General features: G+C 32.5%; 1 protein-coding gene and 1 long non-coding RNA gene across 2 annotated transcripts in view; one reads left to right on the top strand and one right to left on the bottom strand.

The window, feature by feature from the left end:
* Positions 1-2529: 2529 nt before the first annotated feature.
* LOC134723425 (uncharacterized) lies at positions 2530-8490 on the bottom strand. Its single transcript, XR_010108054.1, has 2 exons — positions 8416-8490; positions 2530-2768 (listed from the first exon to the last, which is right to left on the bottom strand). It is a non-coding gene; the product is annotated as an uncharacterized LOC134723425 (long non-coding RNA).
* Positions 8491-11155: 2665 nt separating this feature from the next.
* The window catches only part of LOC134721348 (GPI transamidase component PIG-T-like), a 191649-nt gene continuing 184867 nt past the window's right edge, over positions 11156-17937 (top strand). The window contains exon 1 of the mRNA XM_063584288.1: positions 11156-11362. Within this exon, the coding sequence (XP_063440358.1) occupies positions 11185-11362 (178 nt within the window). The 5' untranslated portion in view covers positions 11156-11184. The remainder of the gene's footprint in view (positions 11363-17937) is intronic.

A 17937-nucleotide genomic window follows, 5' to 3' on the forward strand; every position in this document is an offset into this window, starting at 1 on the left:
TATTCTGATTGGCTAATTGCACATCACATGTTATTCCGTAAGCAATTGCATGAGACAATAACATTTCATTCATGATGACACGAGGTCCCACAATAAAGTTCACAGGTGAATTAAAAATTAAACTTCATGAAAATCGTGTTTTTATAATCCTAGCTAAAAAATGTAATTATAAGTATTGAATGCTTCTTTTTGTAACTTTATAGGGTTGTAAAAGCGTTGACCGTGCGTACATTTTTAGAATGAAGCGCTTCCGCGCTTCATACAAAATGTACTTCGGTCAACGCTTTTACACCCCAATAAATTTACAAAAAGAAGCATTCAATTCTTAAGTAAACATATTAACTTCCTTATATACAATCGAATTTGTCTATAGGTTACACAAAGCTGGTTCTTGAAAAGTTTGTATCAGGGAAAACATTTTTCTTTGACTTTTAAAACACGTAGTGGAAACGGATTTCCTAACCATTCACATATAATATTCCGTATTTCTAATTTTTTGTTCGATAACGTAAATAATACGACTTTTTTTTATGACTACGTGAACTTGTGCCATTTATTTTTGCTTGTCTTTAGGAAGACAATTTACAATTGTGCAGTAACGGAGACACTTATACATAACCTTATAATTCTGTTTGGAAACCAAAATAAAATTCCCAATATATAAATATACATGTATTATATGTCGTGTACATGATTGGAATTTGTAGATATAGCTACCACAGAAAAATCATCATGGATTTCGAGGCTTTCATATTCAAGGTTTGGAATTCTACCCATGTTGAAAACCTGTGGAGACCTCTACAGTTTCTTAAAACATCAATTATTTTTTTGTAAATTGAGTGCCGTCTCCCTGAACATGCTAACACTTAAGTCAGGATCTCTTTTCATTTTCATATTTTTTTCCCTGTTTGTCTCTGTTGTCTTGATTGTTGGAACGATTAGTGGTATCTAACAATATTTCCGGAAACTTTCTGAGAATTATGAATATTTCTTCTCTGTCAGATATGGATCATTACCAACGATAAAATGAAATGCCGTACATCACATCTTATAGAGGTTTAAATTTCAAATTTTCATCAATAACTTAAGATATAGAGCAATTTTGTCTTCAACATTTCAAATGTTAAAGGGTACATTTGTATTTTTTACTTCGATTTGAAGGAAATTTATTTCAGTTTTTTCTGTGACAAAGTACAAGCATGTCGGTATTGCAACAATGTACGATTGACATAATCCCGGGAAAATAATAAACAGATAGGTATGAAAAAGAAAAGATATGGGGTATTCTGTATCAGACGAAAGAAAAACTATTAGTGATGAATCCCATAAATATTCACAGTGCAAGCAGTAAATAATATCTACATTGAGCAAATCGATGAGGTCATGTTTATTGTAGAAACGATGGATGCGACCCCGATAAAGTCATGATCAATGAAAAAATATTTTACTGTGTTAAAAAAAACTTCGACTTAAACAACGAAAACTTACACGTTGGACATGAAATATTTTGTCGATGAAGAAAATTAAATTATGTCACTTCTGAAATAAGTTTGTCGATAACGTAACTTATTCTGACGGTAAAGAAACGCGAATTCGATCACTTCTCTGTTACGGGCTGTACATTTGTATTAATAATGGGCTTAATATGAGTCAGAAAAGAGTAGAATAGTGGGTCGCGTTGGGGTATAAGCGTGACGCGGGATTGCCGATTTTTTGTAAGCGTGACACGTGAAAGTCAAATGATTGTGTCGTGAAAACGGTAAATAAAGTATAGCGGGACACGGAAAATTTCCAAAAATGAGAACTGCATAGTATAATATAAGCGGGATACGTGAATCTGACAAAACAGTAAGCGGGATCAGGGATCATACCCCCCCCCCCCATGAGACCCCAGAATAAGATATTTATTTATCTTTATCGTATTGTTACAGTCATGCCTTCAATAACAAATGTATTCTATGCATGCATTTTTTTTTATATTTTTGGTCCCTTTTTTAAGTTTGTGGTCTCCAAATTTATAGACAAAGGTCCTTATGGATATTTGGGGTTCTTTGACATGCTGAATCTAACCGTGTATCCAGTTTGGGGATTTTTTGCCAAGTTACCGAAATAGCCCACATAGAGGTCCAAAGGGTCTAAGACCATCAAACATGAATTGTAGCATGCATGTCGTGTACAATTATCCAAATGTGCATTGTTTGACCTCTGTGGTAGTATCCACTCGCGGATCTAGAAATTTTCATAAGTAGGGGCCCAATGACTGCCTAAGAGGGGGCCCGCTCCTGTGATTCCATATAAAAGTAACCAAATGTTTTCCCCAAAAAAGGGACAACCCTCCTAAATCCTCCTCTGGTATCGAGCTGTGCATTACGGATCATTTTTTTTTTTGTATCAAGGGTGCTCTACGTCACGTACCAATGCAAACAAAAAAGGTCGCCCACACACCTTACATTTCATGTTTTAATTACTGTGGATAATTTATGCCACATACCGTTTCACCTTATACAGTAAAAATCATGCAAGCAACAATCGAGTCAAGAACATTTATTCTACCAAAAACTATATATTTTTCAGAATATGGAAATTGAAGCAGTTGAGGGTACAACTTAAAAAGTTAATCTTTTATAAGCTTTTCTGTCACCATTGCGTTTCAAGATGCATATTTCTCTGTTCGCAAGTGTATGTATTGCGTGGAAGATAACGTCCTCAAATGTACTCGTCTCAATTTTACACAGACTGCACTTAAACTCCGCCATATCAATCTTTGACTGCAAAAAAATACAAAAATATCTTTTAAATTTTTTTTTTAATCAAGGAAAAACGTAATTTGAAGAATACAATTTGACATTTTGAGAAGCGTTTTTGTTACAAATTTGAAAAGCTATAGATTTGATAAAGAATGAATGAGACGTTTGTATTTCAATTTGAAAATACTTTATCATAAATTCTAAAGTGATCAACTAAGTTTTTTCATTTGTTTGAAGTGCATTTATCACATAATTCTACAATGAAAATTCCTCGCATCTTCGAAAATTCCACATCAGAAATGCCTGCACTAACAGTGATAATTTATCGCATCTATAGTTAAAATGGATCGCTTTCAATAATCGATATGCTATATTATGTTGCTTTTATAACACTTATTTGAACTTTAATGCTATGTTTATACATAATATAGACATATCACTATGAAAATATGTAAAAACTTTCCTTCAAATCAATTAATTTGGTATTTTCAAAACGTAAACATATACAGTTTTCCCATGATCCTTTATTCTACAATAGACATACCCGCATATGACAGTGAAAATGAACTAACTGGATTCCTACTTTATATACACTGCACAATTAGAAGTTTTAAATCTTTTAATGTTGATAATTATATTAATGATCTCGATAATATACATTTTTTTACATGATTCAGATGAATGTATAGATGATATAAATTTGGTATATAATGATTTTGAAACTAAAGTCTCTGATTTGATAAATTGTCATGCACCAATGAAATACAGATACCCTCGAAAAAAACTCGGCACCATATATGAATAAACTGAGCTTTCTCATCATAGATACCAGGACTAAATTTTGTATATATGCCAGACGCGCGTTTCGTCTACAAAAAGACTCATCAGTGACGCTCAAATCCAAAAAAGTAAAAAAGCCAAATAAAGTACAAAGTTGAAGAGCATTGAGTACCTAAATTCCTATAAGTTTTGCCAAATCCAGCTAAGGTAATCTGTGCATGAGGTAGAAATGCCGAGAACTAAGAAAAGCCTTTTTTCACAAACAAATGCTGAGAACAAAATGTGAAAAATACAAAACAAGCAAAACTTGGGAAACATATAGAAAACAAAGAAATATGGTCACAAAATTAAAAAGAAAATCAGTGAACATTTATTTTCAAGAAAGATGTGCTGGAGGACAAAAATCAAAACACTTTTGTAGCACAGTCAAACCATTTTTATCTAAAACGTCTACCTACATCCAACAAAAAATTGTACTTGTGGATGATAATAACATTTAAACGACACTAAAGATGTTTGTGACTACTTAAATATTTTTTTTGTTAATGTTGCCAATGACATAGGCAAAGGTACTATTATTGAAGAAAAAACCCAATCCAGTATTTCAAAAAATTAAATCTAGCATACAACATGACAAATCTTTTGATTTTAAACCTATACATGTTGACACTGTAGACAAACTGGTGAAAAAGATCAATATAAAAAAGCTACTGGTGTAGATCAGATATCATCTAAACTATTACGAGCTGGTGCTCTCGTACTCAACAAACTCATAACAACATTAATAAATAACACTATAGAATCCAGTGAGTTTCCAAACAGACTTAAAGAAGCTCAGGTCGTACCATTACATAAAAACAATGATCCACTGTATAAAAATAACTATAGACCTGTGAGCATTTTACCAACAATTTTAAAAGTATATGAAATGGTCATGTCTGACCAGTTGACTGAATTTTTTGAAAATATATTTCATGCTTTTTTATGTGCAATCAGAAAAGGTCATGGATGTCAGACCACTCGACCACTTGGGCTTCATTTTTATGAAGCCTCGGTGGCCGGGTGTTACCTTTCCACATCAGTTTTAATCTAGCGTCGTACTACAGTACATGATATGTAAGGCATGTAGATGTTACATATATATAGAGCCCAGGTGGTCGTGTGGTCTAGCGGGACGGCTGCAGTGCAGGCGATTTGGTGTCACGATATCACAGTAGCATGGGTTCGAATCCTGGCGAGGGAAGAACAAAAAATTTGCGAAAGCAAATTTACAAATCTAACATTGTTGGGTTGATGTTTAGACGAGTTGTATATATTATATATACGGGGAAAAAGACATGTCCATCGCAATATTCAGACAGTAAAACATATCCTTTTCAAATATGCTCAAGCACACTTCAAGTTTTTTTTAAAATATAAATCCTATCAGAAGATCAACTGCAAAACAATCAATAAATATTTTCTACTAACATGAAAAAAAAACATGTCCATCGCAATAATGCCAATATTCAGTAAAAAATATCCCTTTCAAATATTCTATGGATCGAGCACACTGTGACAGTTGGAAGTCAGAAGATTATTTTTAGATGGGCGTTTTTCAATAAAAATGTGATTTCTTGTCCTAGTCACTTTTAAAAAAATGTGTTTGATCTTTAGTATTTTTTGTGCAGTCAGTACATTGAATTAGATTTAACATTTTAAGCAACGAAACACTATTTTATAGGAATTAATAAAATATTGATTCCTGAATGGTTAAAAAAACCCAAAATGGCATGTCCCTAGAATCCCCAACTGTTACGGCAACATTCATACTCTAAAATATTGTAAAAAAGGTAGAAATAAATGTTATTTTTACTTTATATAACTTGAGTTCTTTAACTATTCAAAAGTATGTTTAAAACCATCATATTTTAATAAACAGCTTTTTACAAAGAATTTTTATTCTTAGAAGTTGTGTCCCTGACATTTCTGACAAAATGTCCACTACGAAACGACGTCATTAAATTTTGCTAATAAACAGTTTTATTAAATCAATTTTTGCAGGAACTATAACACTATAGGGTGTAACTACAGAAGTGATGCTTGAAAGTTATAACGTTGGCAAAAAAAAAAAAATCAAAGTACTGAAGTACTGAAGTACTGAACATCAGAGGACCTCAAGTTGTGTTGAATTATTGATAAATGACAGGTGTTTATATTATACCGGACAGATATGTTCACCTTACAATATAGTACAAATAATATAATTTGCTATGCTATATTATATCTGAGATACTGACTTGAACTAGGATACTTAACTTTGAATTATCAATGATTATGTGGTCAAATGAGAACTGTTAGATTTGCATTATGACCATATATTTGCACACATACAAAAATAGTTAGCATAAAACTTATAATAGAGAATCAACATAGCAAACAATTCTTCGAGTAGCTATATAGTCACTCACCAATGCTCTGACACTAAAGAGGTTTAAGACAATCATATTAAAACAGACAAATTGTAATATTGGAGCTAAATTAAAGATACCAGATGAACAGCAAACTCATAAACCGAAACTTACAATTCCATGACTAAAACTAAAAAAGACATGCAGACAAATACAAGTACACTAAAAACAACATAGAAAACTAAAGACTGAGCAACAAGAACCCCACCAAAACTTGGTGGTGATCTCAGGTGCTCTGGATGGGTAAGCAGATCCTGCTCTACAAATGACATTTATTAACAATGTTTGTTCATGTAGTATCCATGGCCAGGTCTTCTACTTTCTGGAACATTTAGCTTTTGGATCAATCACTAATGGAGTGGATGTTAACACAGCAATATTACTATCCCTTATTCTAGATTTCTGTTGCAGTCAACAAAAACTTTTTTAATATTCAGAAATAGCTTCACTGAGTTATCTTGGTTTTATTGCAACACAGTCAATCATTTATCCATTATATTTAAAAAAAAATAAATAAGAATCTGCAGCTATACATGTACATTGTACGCCCCCCTCTGAATCCGCCACTGACAGTATATATACATATGTACAAATGTATAATCTCATTCCATCATTAATATTGGTCATTGTTGGTATAAATTTATCTTTAAGCTATCTTCTAACAGATACTTAGTATATAGTATGGTTAATAGTGTGAAACCACTGATTCACTTCTTGTCCAAAATGGCCTAAAATATTAACTTTAACATAATTTATAAAGCTCCAAAAAGTTCACAATTTAGTTTCTCAAATATGGGTATATTTCTAAAGTCTTAACGCTCAATAAATCAGTTCTTTTCATAAAAGTACATTTTATGTTCCAAATTTTGTCAAAACATGATGATTTAGGGCAATTTTCAGACCCGAAAGCTTTAAGCCTTTAAGAATAAAGATTTGGCCACCACCTACAGTGTACCATCCAAAATGTTTTGTGACCAAAAGAATCCAAATCTGATATATAATTCATCAATATAAAAACTTTTTGGATCTTGGATGGCAGCCATTGCTGCCAAGTTTAATTGTTCCAACAACAATTAAAGTTTTACAATAGTTACATGTATCTGTGGTATAATTTTCACAATTATTCAATAGTTTTGTTGTGTATGATTTACAAAAAGAAAAATAGTGATGGCAAGACTTGAAGAAGGCGGCCTGATTTTTTTAAGTGACATGAACAACAGAGTCAGTGTGGGGCCACTAAGCTAAACTGCCCGCTTTGCACCAGTCAATATAAATGAATGCCTAGGGTGGGAATCGAACCCACATACACCAACTCTGTTGTCCCTATATTTTTAAATGAACAAAAAATTGTCAAAAACATATTAAAAAAAATGTATAAATTGGTTAAAATAATTATCAATTTATACATGAAAATATCTATAGATAGCTCAAAGGTGTCAGTATTCACCTCAGAAACTAACAAAACCTTTGAATAGACTTATTAAGAAGGGATATAGTAACGATACTGTTATCAGGTCATTAAAGATTGCATATTTTGGCGTTCATATTGATTCACTTATCGGGTCTTTGCATTGGAACTGAACAACTTTATTCAAAAAACAGTTGTTGGCATGACAAGTTATGTTCTTCTTATATGTTGTGATGGTATCATTGGTATGATAATAAACCCCTAACAGGAAGGATTGTGCTTGATATTCATACGATAAAATCATAATCTTTCAGTCAGTTTTATTGAAGTCTGGAGCTGGCATGTCAGTTAACTGCTAGTAGTCTGTTGTTATTTATGTATTATTGTCATTTTATTTATTTTCTATGGTTACATCTTCTGACATCAGACTCGGACTTCTCTTGAACTGAATTTTAATGTGCGTATTGTTATGCGTTTACTTTTCTACATTACTCATAAATGTAAGTGATCATATTTGCGCAATTTAAGATCTCATGGGTGCTCGTAGTGACAGTTAACTGATTGTATTTGCTCAAGTAATCATGTATGCGTGAACAAATGTCTAATTCAAATACCTAAAATTTTACATGGATATGGTTACACAACTTAATAATTTTGGCAATACATGTAATGTGACATGTATTGTATTGTCCAAAATTATACAATACTACAACTACAAGGAAGACTTAAAAAACATAACAGTTACATTTGTAATCTATATTTATACCTCTAAAACTGTAAGGATTCTCCAAATATATCTAGAGGCTAGTAAATGGTACGGACAACGCCACTAATTGTAATTCAGTAAATGTGATTCACCCAAATTCTGACTTTCAGTGTAAAATAAGACTCTTGCTTTTACGAGCGAGCAAGAGTCATAATTCACACTCAAAAATAGTCCATCTCTATCGGAAGAATAAGAAGTCGAAGATTCTCTGAATATTACAAAAAATACAATTATTTCAACCAATAATTATATATAATTACTTACAAATTCATTAACAAAATCCACTTTTTTCTAGTCAAGGGACATAATTCAAATATACTAATGCAAGTAACTAAGTCGGAGAAGGAGCGAAAATCCGAAACAATACCTTAAAAACAGAAAATAGTTCAACGTGTGTGTCCAAAGTGATCAATCTACTTGTTATTTACGAAGAAAAGAAATTAAACTTAAAAAATTGTTGAGATCTTTAAAAAAACCAAATAGTTGCATTTAAGAATACAAAGAAAGTAACCTTATCTTTAAGGGCCTTGCAGGTTCTTGTTACTCCTACACAATCTGCTGGTATTGTCAAAATGGCTGCGGAGGACGCGGCCTGAAATAATATTTTAATATTGTGTCAGATTAAATATTCCTGATTTTGCTACTAAAATATTATTATAGACAAATATGCTACAAACGGTTTAAAGATGTTACTCTAAATCAAATAATTGAAATATAATTACCTTTCAGGGGCGGATCCAGGATTTTGGAAAGGGGGGGGGCGAAGATTTAAAAATTTTGGGACCTTTTTTCGGCTAAAAAAAACATAAAATAAGTGTAATATGCACACTTTAAACGGTTCCTGGCTTGGGGCATGTATATTTTATAGTTGCTGTATTAAAAGTGTAAGGGTTGGACATTTTTATGGACATGGACATTCGATGAAATTTACAATACGACCAACACGAGTTAAAAAAGAAAAACAAACAGTATTTATCAAAATGTTTGATTGATATGTTTCACCCAACATAACTTAGAGAACCGAAGTGAGGGGTTCCAAATCCCACAAAGATTACGAAAGTGTCTGAAATGACAACGAATTTAGAATGATGGTCGACAAATGGAGACATAAAGGTCACACCCAGTAGGCAGGTAACAAAGTATTCACTATATATAAGTCCGGCAAAACAGACATTCAAGTCAGACACGCAAACTCCGGCCACATTTTCATCATGTTCATTTCATGCTAAATAATTTTGTTGGAAATTTTCGTTTTTAAAAGCAAATAACTGGACAAGACTATTGTTTTCAATCCAGATACGGTTCAGAATTTTTGTTTAAGGCAAGAATCAGAGTCAATTTTTCTCTCTCAAATATCTAAGACTGTCTCCTCAAATCAAATGGTTCGTACCTGAGACTTGAAATTTTTCTAGAGCTTATACTAAAATTGAGAATGGAAATGGGGAATGTGTCAAAGAGACAACAACCCGACCACAGAAAAACAACAGCGGAAGGTCACGAATAGGTGTTCAATGTAGCGAGAAATTTCCGCACCTGGAGGCGTCCTTCAGCTGGTCCCTTAACAAATATAGTTCAGTGAAAATGAACGTCATACTAATTTCCAAATTGTACACAAGAAACTAAAAATAACATAATACAATACTAACAAAGGCCAGAGGCTCCTGACTTGGAACAATCGCAAAAATGCGGCGGGGTAACAGGGGTTTATTATATTCAACTTTGTTATTTATAAAATAAGCTGGTGCATTTGGGGTTAAACATGTTTTCGTAGATAAATGATATTGTGGAACTTTCTTTTTCTTGAGAGTGCAATAGTCTATAGAGTATTTACTATTAATTTCTGTTTGGTGGAATAGTGAAATAGAAGTCAATACGTTCTTGCTCAATCCTGTGTTGCTTTGAAGGTTTCCTGATTGTCATGACATCCTTAGCCTAAGCAATGTTTATTACTGTAATTTTGATTTCAAAATGACCGTGTGCCGTTTTTTCAACGCACTGGTCAACTTCACCATAGCAAATCACATGACTTTGACGATCAGTAAATACCACCGAAAAATATCTTTATAAGTAAAGAATTGTCGTATAAAAAATAAATACTCGGGAAATGGCAAAGTTCACGAAGTCTAGTCTGATAAATAATTTTCCAACAAAAAAAAAAAAAAAAAAAGTCCGAGCAAAGGCAAAAAAGTATGCCCTCTACGCCCCCCCCCCCCCCCTGAATCCGCCACTGCCTTTCTGTGTGTAATTGCGTGAATTGATTTTCTCTCGTTTATCTTCAAGCTCACTCTTGCTCACCTGATGAATATGCATTCTTGATATTCATCCGCAACAACAATTTTTCGGTATATCATTGATATTGAAGATCGTTTGATTAATATACGAATATTTCTAACAACAAAACTTTTTCATATTAATAATTTGCATTTAAAAAAATCAAAAAAATCTTAGTATCCATTGAAAACGTGAATTTAAAAGAAGCGACAAGGAATTTTATTCTGCACTATTTCATAATGTCGGTTATTTTCCCAACACTAATTATATATGCATTTCTTTGATCTTTGAAGATCTTTGAAAAGTAGGCGATGGCAATACACCCGAGGCCCCTCAGGGGCCTCTGATGTAAAAATGAGCACATCAAATCAAGGACGTATAACTAATCGGGTGATATCAAGCCGATACCGGGAGTTTCCTATCCTTCTAATATACGTCCTTGCAGTTAATTTGAAGGAAATCCATTGAATACTTTTAAACAGTTAGTGAAGTTTCAATAAGTCCGATCAAAGATGTTTAGGTCATATTTCATTTCAGGTCCAAGTTTTTGGCATGAATAATCTGTTTTTTATTTAGATCTTTTTATTTAGATCTTTTTTTTTTTTTTTAGATCTTTTCATTCAATAAAATTTTAACTTGAAGAAAATCCATTCAAAAATAAGTAAGGGTATAATTTTTGAACAAATCATGTGGTATATATCTTTCAGGTCTATTCAGGTCTTTTCGGGTCCACTTTCAGGTCTTTAGTGTATCCCATTAAAAATGGCTACCTTTGAACGATGCTATTTGTGGTTTTCATTTCTCACTCTCTTAAGTTGTGAGAGCATAACGTTTAGAGAAAATGACACATTTAATGAAGAGCTCTTTGTCAAACCATTTAAAAGTGGCCACGAGTTATTTTTTTTCCAGTTTACAACACTCTGGAACTCGAGAAAGCCATGTGAGTATATATCCGTGTTAAATGGCAATGCTATACCTCAAAATTCTCGATAACTATGAAGACCTATGAAGTATAATAGTCCAAGCTCGAACGACCGAATAACATAGTTATTATCCGAAAAACACTTGTAATGACAGAATAACACTAGAAATTTTGATATCAGCACATATTGGTGACTTTTAAACATTAAATAATATTATAAATATAAGCAATGCCAATCTGTATCTAAACTGGACCCCTGTTGTGTTCACTTATCGCTTCACTGACAACATGTATGGCCTAAATCCCGTGGTCAGAATTCTGACCACGGAATTTAACAATTCGACGAGACTTGTACATCATGGGCTATGTTTAATTATGTATTATACTGATTGCAAATCAAAGAAAAATTAGCACATTTATTATCCTACTGAGTTCTGTAGGGAATAAAAGATACCGGCTCAGTTTGTCAAGAACATGCTAACACGCTCGTTGGTCATTTATCTGCGCTACTACCATGGGGTTAATTAACAGATACTTGTTTATTTTGCGGCATCGAAGTATTAACATTTGAGGTCAATTTCCTATCACTTTAATTGGCCAATCTTATTAGCAAATCATTGAATTTGTAAGACTCGTCCAATTAATGCCAATGTGACAATAGCTCCAACCCGTTCCTTCGGTGCGAAGCTTAAGATAGAACGGCGGACCAGTTTAATCTGTATCTGTATGTAATCTTCACCTCCTTTATAGGAGATCAGTGATTTCTCACTAAAGTATAAATAGGTCATGTATCCATCTAAACTGGACCCCTGTTGTGTTCACTTATCGCTACACTGACAACAGGTATGGCCTAAATCCTGTGGTCAGAATTCTGACCACGGGATTTGATAATTCGACGAGACTAGTGCATCATATGCTATGTTTATTATGTGTTATACTGATAAGAAATCAAACAAGAAATTAGCACATTTATAACCCTACTGAGTTCTTAAGGGAATAAAAGATACCGGCTCAGTTTGTCAAGAACATGATAACACGCTCGTTGGTCATTTATCTGCGCTACCACAATGGGGTTAATAAACAGAGACTAATTTATTTTGCGGCATCACTATAATTGGTCAATTTTATTAGCGAATCATTGAATTTGTAAATCTCGTCCAATTAATGCCAATGTGACAATGGCACCAACCCGTTCCTTCGGTGCAAAGCTATAGATGGAACGGCGGACCAGTTTAGTATCCATCCACCACAATGTTAAAAATAATCCATCACCAGTTATATAACATCATGTACACTTGGCTAAAACAGACTTTCTATATATGGACCATAATTTGCTATTGGGCTCCGTTTCCTATAACTATAGAAAAGTGATAAAATGTGAATTACTGTAAGAAAAGTTGTAACTACATCTAAAGATGCCATTATTTTTATCAACATACAAGTGTATGCTACTCTTCCCTAGAATTTTTTTTAAAATATACAAATTTCAAAGATTCTACAACCGTATTTTTGTGTCGTTTCTCGCGTTACTTTTTGCTTCCAAAGAGCATATCGCTGACTGATTTATAGATAATGGTCACCGGCAAATTCGTAACTTTTGCTTTCAAATAACAAAGAACATCGACCAATAAGAATAGTGAGAAGAAAATGCAGAGAACTATAAGTATTTATGTAGCAGATGTAAGAACAGTGGCGTGATTTTTGTGTCCGATTTCGTAACGCAATTTTTAGATGATGTAATCTGCTTTGTTGTAATAGAATTCTTAAAAACAATATGCAAATATGAACTCTCGCGAGATGTTCAAACAGGTAAATCTGAGATGATTTACATTCTTGTTTTGATCTTCGTAATAATTAAGTAAGAAAATTACGTTATCGTAATAAATGCGTTACATTTCACACGAAACAGAAGTCCAGTTATTTATTAAAATTGTTTTTGTCCTTAAGTTCTAATCATTTCCGGTCATACGTGAAACATGTGACTAACATGTGATAACGCCATTACGGCCGGATGTACGAAATACTAGGTCTAAACATTGTTTTTGTTTCCAACGGGATGTTAGCAAACATAATCTGTAGACTTGTTTCGTCTTGTTTAAAAGAGGAAAATACAATTGTCAAAGAGATTGCGCCGGTGGTCTTATTTTTCCTATGTGCATAATGTTACATACGATCCTGTGTGAAAATAAATGCCCAATGACTTGACAAAATCGATTTCATATTTGACAGATGTTAGAACACACTTCGTTTCCCGATAATGACGTGAAGAGTCCTTGGAAAAATCAATCGAAATTACGTCTCTTATCATTGTACCAATGCTCGTTGGATTGATTTAACTTCAGCAGTAAATATTACTGGATATTTTAGGTGAATAAATATAATTTAATAAAAAATACATGTTAATATACCTTTACACTTGGAATGTACAAAGTTGGAGTCTTTGTCACATTTTTTAATTAATATTTTTTATTCATGTTCTGCAAACACTTATCAGAAACGCAATAAACTTGTCAAAGGAGAAGTAAACTTTTACCATGCATGACTTGAAAGGAAGTACTTTATTGATTTTAGCCCACTAAAGTAGGTTAAAATGTGGAAACCATGTAGATGGTGTACAGGTCACAAGTATCACATTGTGCCTATTTTAAAGATTTTAATTCCAAGTTAAAAGTTTTTTTCTTTACTGGATTTAAAGACTGTTACATTGCCAATGATTTGGAATAAATTGTATATAACTGGAATATCAAAACCAAATATAAATCAGTGATATTGTTTGCCTTAAATTAGTGGAGAATAAAGGCTTTTTCCCCTGGAAAAGAATCCCAATTTGAAAAAAAAATGGCTTAAAATTATTCCCCAAAAGACCACTTTTTTCCCAAACAGTGCAGTCTCAGTAGTAATTGTGCATAAATACAAACTGAAAAACACTCATTTAAACAATTTTCTGGCCTAAAATGACTATATGTGCACATTTTGAGGGTCTATTTATGTATCATCACTCACAAAATGGAGTCTTATTTTAAAGCAGGGTTTGACTCATGAAAATGGGTCTGTAAATTAAAGTTTCAGTCAAACTCATGGTTTATTTTAAATTTCCCAATTTGATGAAAATGACGCATATTTTCCCAAAAAAAAAAGGTAGAGGTAGTTTTGAAAAAAGCCAACAATATCACTGTAAATACATTTTTTTGGCTTAAACATCAAGATACAACGATTATGGTATCCTGTATCAATGAAGAAAATATGGAAAATTCTGAATAAATTGTACTAATTGTTTTAAAAACAAGCACATATTTAGGAGTTTTATAATACTGTTACATTTAAGATGGATTTTAAGAAAAAGTATACTGTTTAGATTATTTTAAGCAGATTTTGCAATAAAATAAAACTAAAAATATGCTTTCGGTTTCTTATGGTTTCCTGTCAGGTTTAAAAAAAACTTTATTATAACATTGAAAATAGATTTTAAATATTAACATGAAGCAAGTAACACTAGTAATGGTGTTTATTTATGCCTTTTGAATTATATTGTGCAAAATAAAGAAAATAAAGATTTGTTTCCTGTTTGGTTTCCTGTCGTGAAACGGTGAATCAAAATGTATTAATTTTTTCTCGAAAAACTCAATTGTTCCATTCATACTATTCTAACACCAACACAGCCCACAAAATAAAAGTTAAAATTTTAGAACTTATAAAAAAGGATACAAAAAGAAACCAAAGGCCGAATACCAAATTATGGTCCATATACAGTCAATAAAAGTGTCTCTCTATTTACTAATATTTCATCGTTATTTTAAAACTCATATTTGTGATATTTATAAAAACTGTAATAAAAGCTAAAATTCTAAGTTTATTTATATATAGCCTATTTAAAATTATTCAGATCTAGTTCAATTGGATAATATTAAAATAATATTCAATATTAAAATTTAAAATAGAGTATAGTTAAATCTTAGCTTTATATTTAAATAGATGAGTTCTAAATTTGTATATATATATATATTTAATGGGTTATGCTAACTTGAGATGTCCCTATTGTTTCCTCCAACAATGATATAAAGTGTATTTAAATAATACTATAGTATAATAGATACTGGCTACAGTTCAGGGTATGAAATTAGCAGGGGCCTACAGGCCAATGGCCTTTAAAATTTGGTGTGGGCTACTGGAATTTCTGCTTTTCTTGTATAGGACTATATACATTGTATGTGGGCAACAAAATTTATTATGTGGGCGACCATTACCAAAGTCGTTTCGTAACTAGTCGATTCATAACTTACTAGGTCGTTTCGTACCTGAGATGTTTTGACACCTTATATAAATATATAATAATAATATGAGTCATAGGTTACTTTAAAAATAATAAAAAGACCTATTGATGTACATATATATCTATATTTATTTATTAAAATAATTGATTGCACATAATTTTACACTTTACAAGTACAATTTTGCACACATGCGAATAGAACAGAAGAATTTAAATTGTCCATCATCATTTAGATGTACCCCGTCTTTATCAAAGTATTTAGTCTTCTGTCACGTGCTTTGATGTCTCCAATACTTACACCGCTCTTCTTTATGTTGCTGAGTTCTTTATTAATCTTCTTTTTTTCTATCATAAGTTGTTTCTTTCCTGTTTCTTGTTTTTAGTCTGACTATATTGGAGCCTATAACTACAGAAGGAACACCTAAGCATGCTAAGCGCTTGACATCTTTTGCTAGTTGTACAATCTCTGAGGCTTTGTGTGATGCAGATAATTTGTCTCATATGTCATTCTCCCCAATCTGTATGAAAACAAAGTCTGCTTTAAATTTCTTCACTATATGGAGATCAAAATGTCTCAATGACTTTACTTTTCTCCCGCCTACCCTGTGAAGCTTTGTTTCGACAGAACTTGATAAGTCGGATTGAAACAGAGAGGGATGGCATAACGGCCTTAATACCCAAGCTGTCATCAGCAACCCTCCGTTCTACCTTCTTTGTTGACTTTAACACGGGGAGACATCATTTCTTCCTCTACAGGTCAAGTTAGTATCCGAAGGTAAACTAAAAAGGTATCAGCGTGTTAGGACCCATTTTATCCGGCCAACTTAGACCTTGTTTCATGTTTATACCAGGGTTTTTCAGATGAAAAATCAGGCTTTATGGTAGTATAAACATGCAAGCAAAGAATAACATAGTGATGTCTCTGAAAGAAAGAAAAAAAAAAATAGAGTAAGATAAGCATTCTAAAAAAAACCCAATTTAACTCCGTCAACGCTGGTCCCCAGCCTGGGTGAAAAAAGAGTAGGGTTATGCATTGGCATGTAAAAGTGAGAAAAAAGTAGAAAATGATTATTTTTAGGTCGTGTGCCATTGGTCATGTGCCATTTATCAACTTAATCACTTTACACCTAACATAATTACTTTTTATTAACTATCATTAGTTGTCATAAAAACATTAAAGCTGTTACCGATCGTAATTACCAATTAGCCAATTAGTCAATAATTAAAAAGATTTGAGAAAGTTTTAAATTAAAAACATTACAATATTGTTATTATAAGATGAACAATTTGATCATTTATAAGTAATAACTTTAACTGTTTCATTTAAACTGATTAATTTAAACTAACACTTTATAAACACTAGAACACACCCGTGATGTCGCGGGTCCGTGACTGAATTAAAGTATATAACTATGCGCAAGCCTTATTTTAGTATTAGTATTGTCATCTGATAAAGTCATGCCGATTATAAGATACAGTTTTCTCTACTTTCAAATCTTTCTGTTTGAACCCGTGGAACTGGAACTTATCAATTATTGGTAATATTATTTTTTTGGCAAACAAAATGTCCTTGAATGGAGTATTTTTTAATCAACAGCATTGTCCTATAATAGTTAAAAATAAAGTTGAATTCTTAGATTCGCTGTTTTACGTCATGCACGCTAACAAATTAAAAACTGTACCCGTATACGCCTGATTTTTTAGACCAGATTTTTATAGTATTCTTATTGTTAACTTAGAAATTCTAACTGATTAAAATACTACAATAGACCTGTAACAATTTGACAATTTAGTAGTGTCAACCCTGTGATTATGACCCGTGTATATAGCATATCAATCCTGAATAAGCATATTAATCCTGAATACACCGTTTGCTGGTGCGCCTGTCAGATGCGGAACGTACAGATAAGGTAATAGGTAACAGGTGAATATACTTTTGGTATCGGTATCGGACTTGACCCAGAACTTCTTAATTATTGGCAATGTTAATTACGTGGGAAACAAAAGGGCCTGGAGTGGTGTAATTTTTAATCTACACCTTTGTACTATATTAGTTGTATATAAAGTTGAATTCTTTGATTCATTGTTTTTACGTGATGACGGCTGACAAATTGGACCTCGTAATTTTAGTATTATAGATATATAATTACGCCAGGTACGAAACGTCTCAGTTACAATCATCGTAGTTATGAATCGACCAGGTACGAAACGACCAGGTTACGAAACAACATGCATTCACAATGATATAAATATTATTGTTACCTTGGAGACAAATTGCTGGAATGCAGGGTTGGGTAAGGAAACAAATAATTACGAATGTAAC

The sequence above is a fragment of the Mytilus trossulus genome, chromosome 6 (assembly GCF_036588685.1).
Source record: "Mytilus trossulus isolate FHL-02 chromosome 6, PNRI_Mtr1.1.1.hap1, whole genome shotgun sequence".
Taxonomy (NCBI): domain Eukaryota; kingdom Metazoa; phylum Mollusca; class Bivalvia; order Mytilida; family Mytilidae; genus Mytilus; species Mytilus trossulus.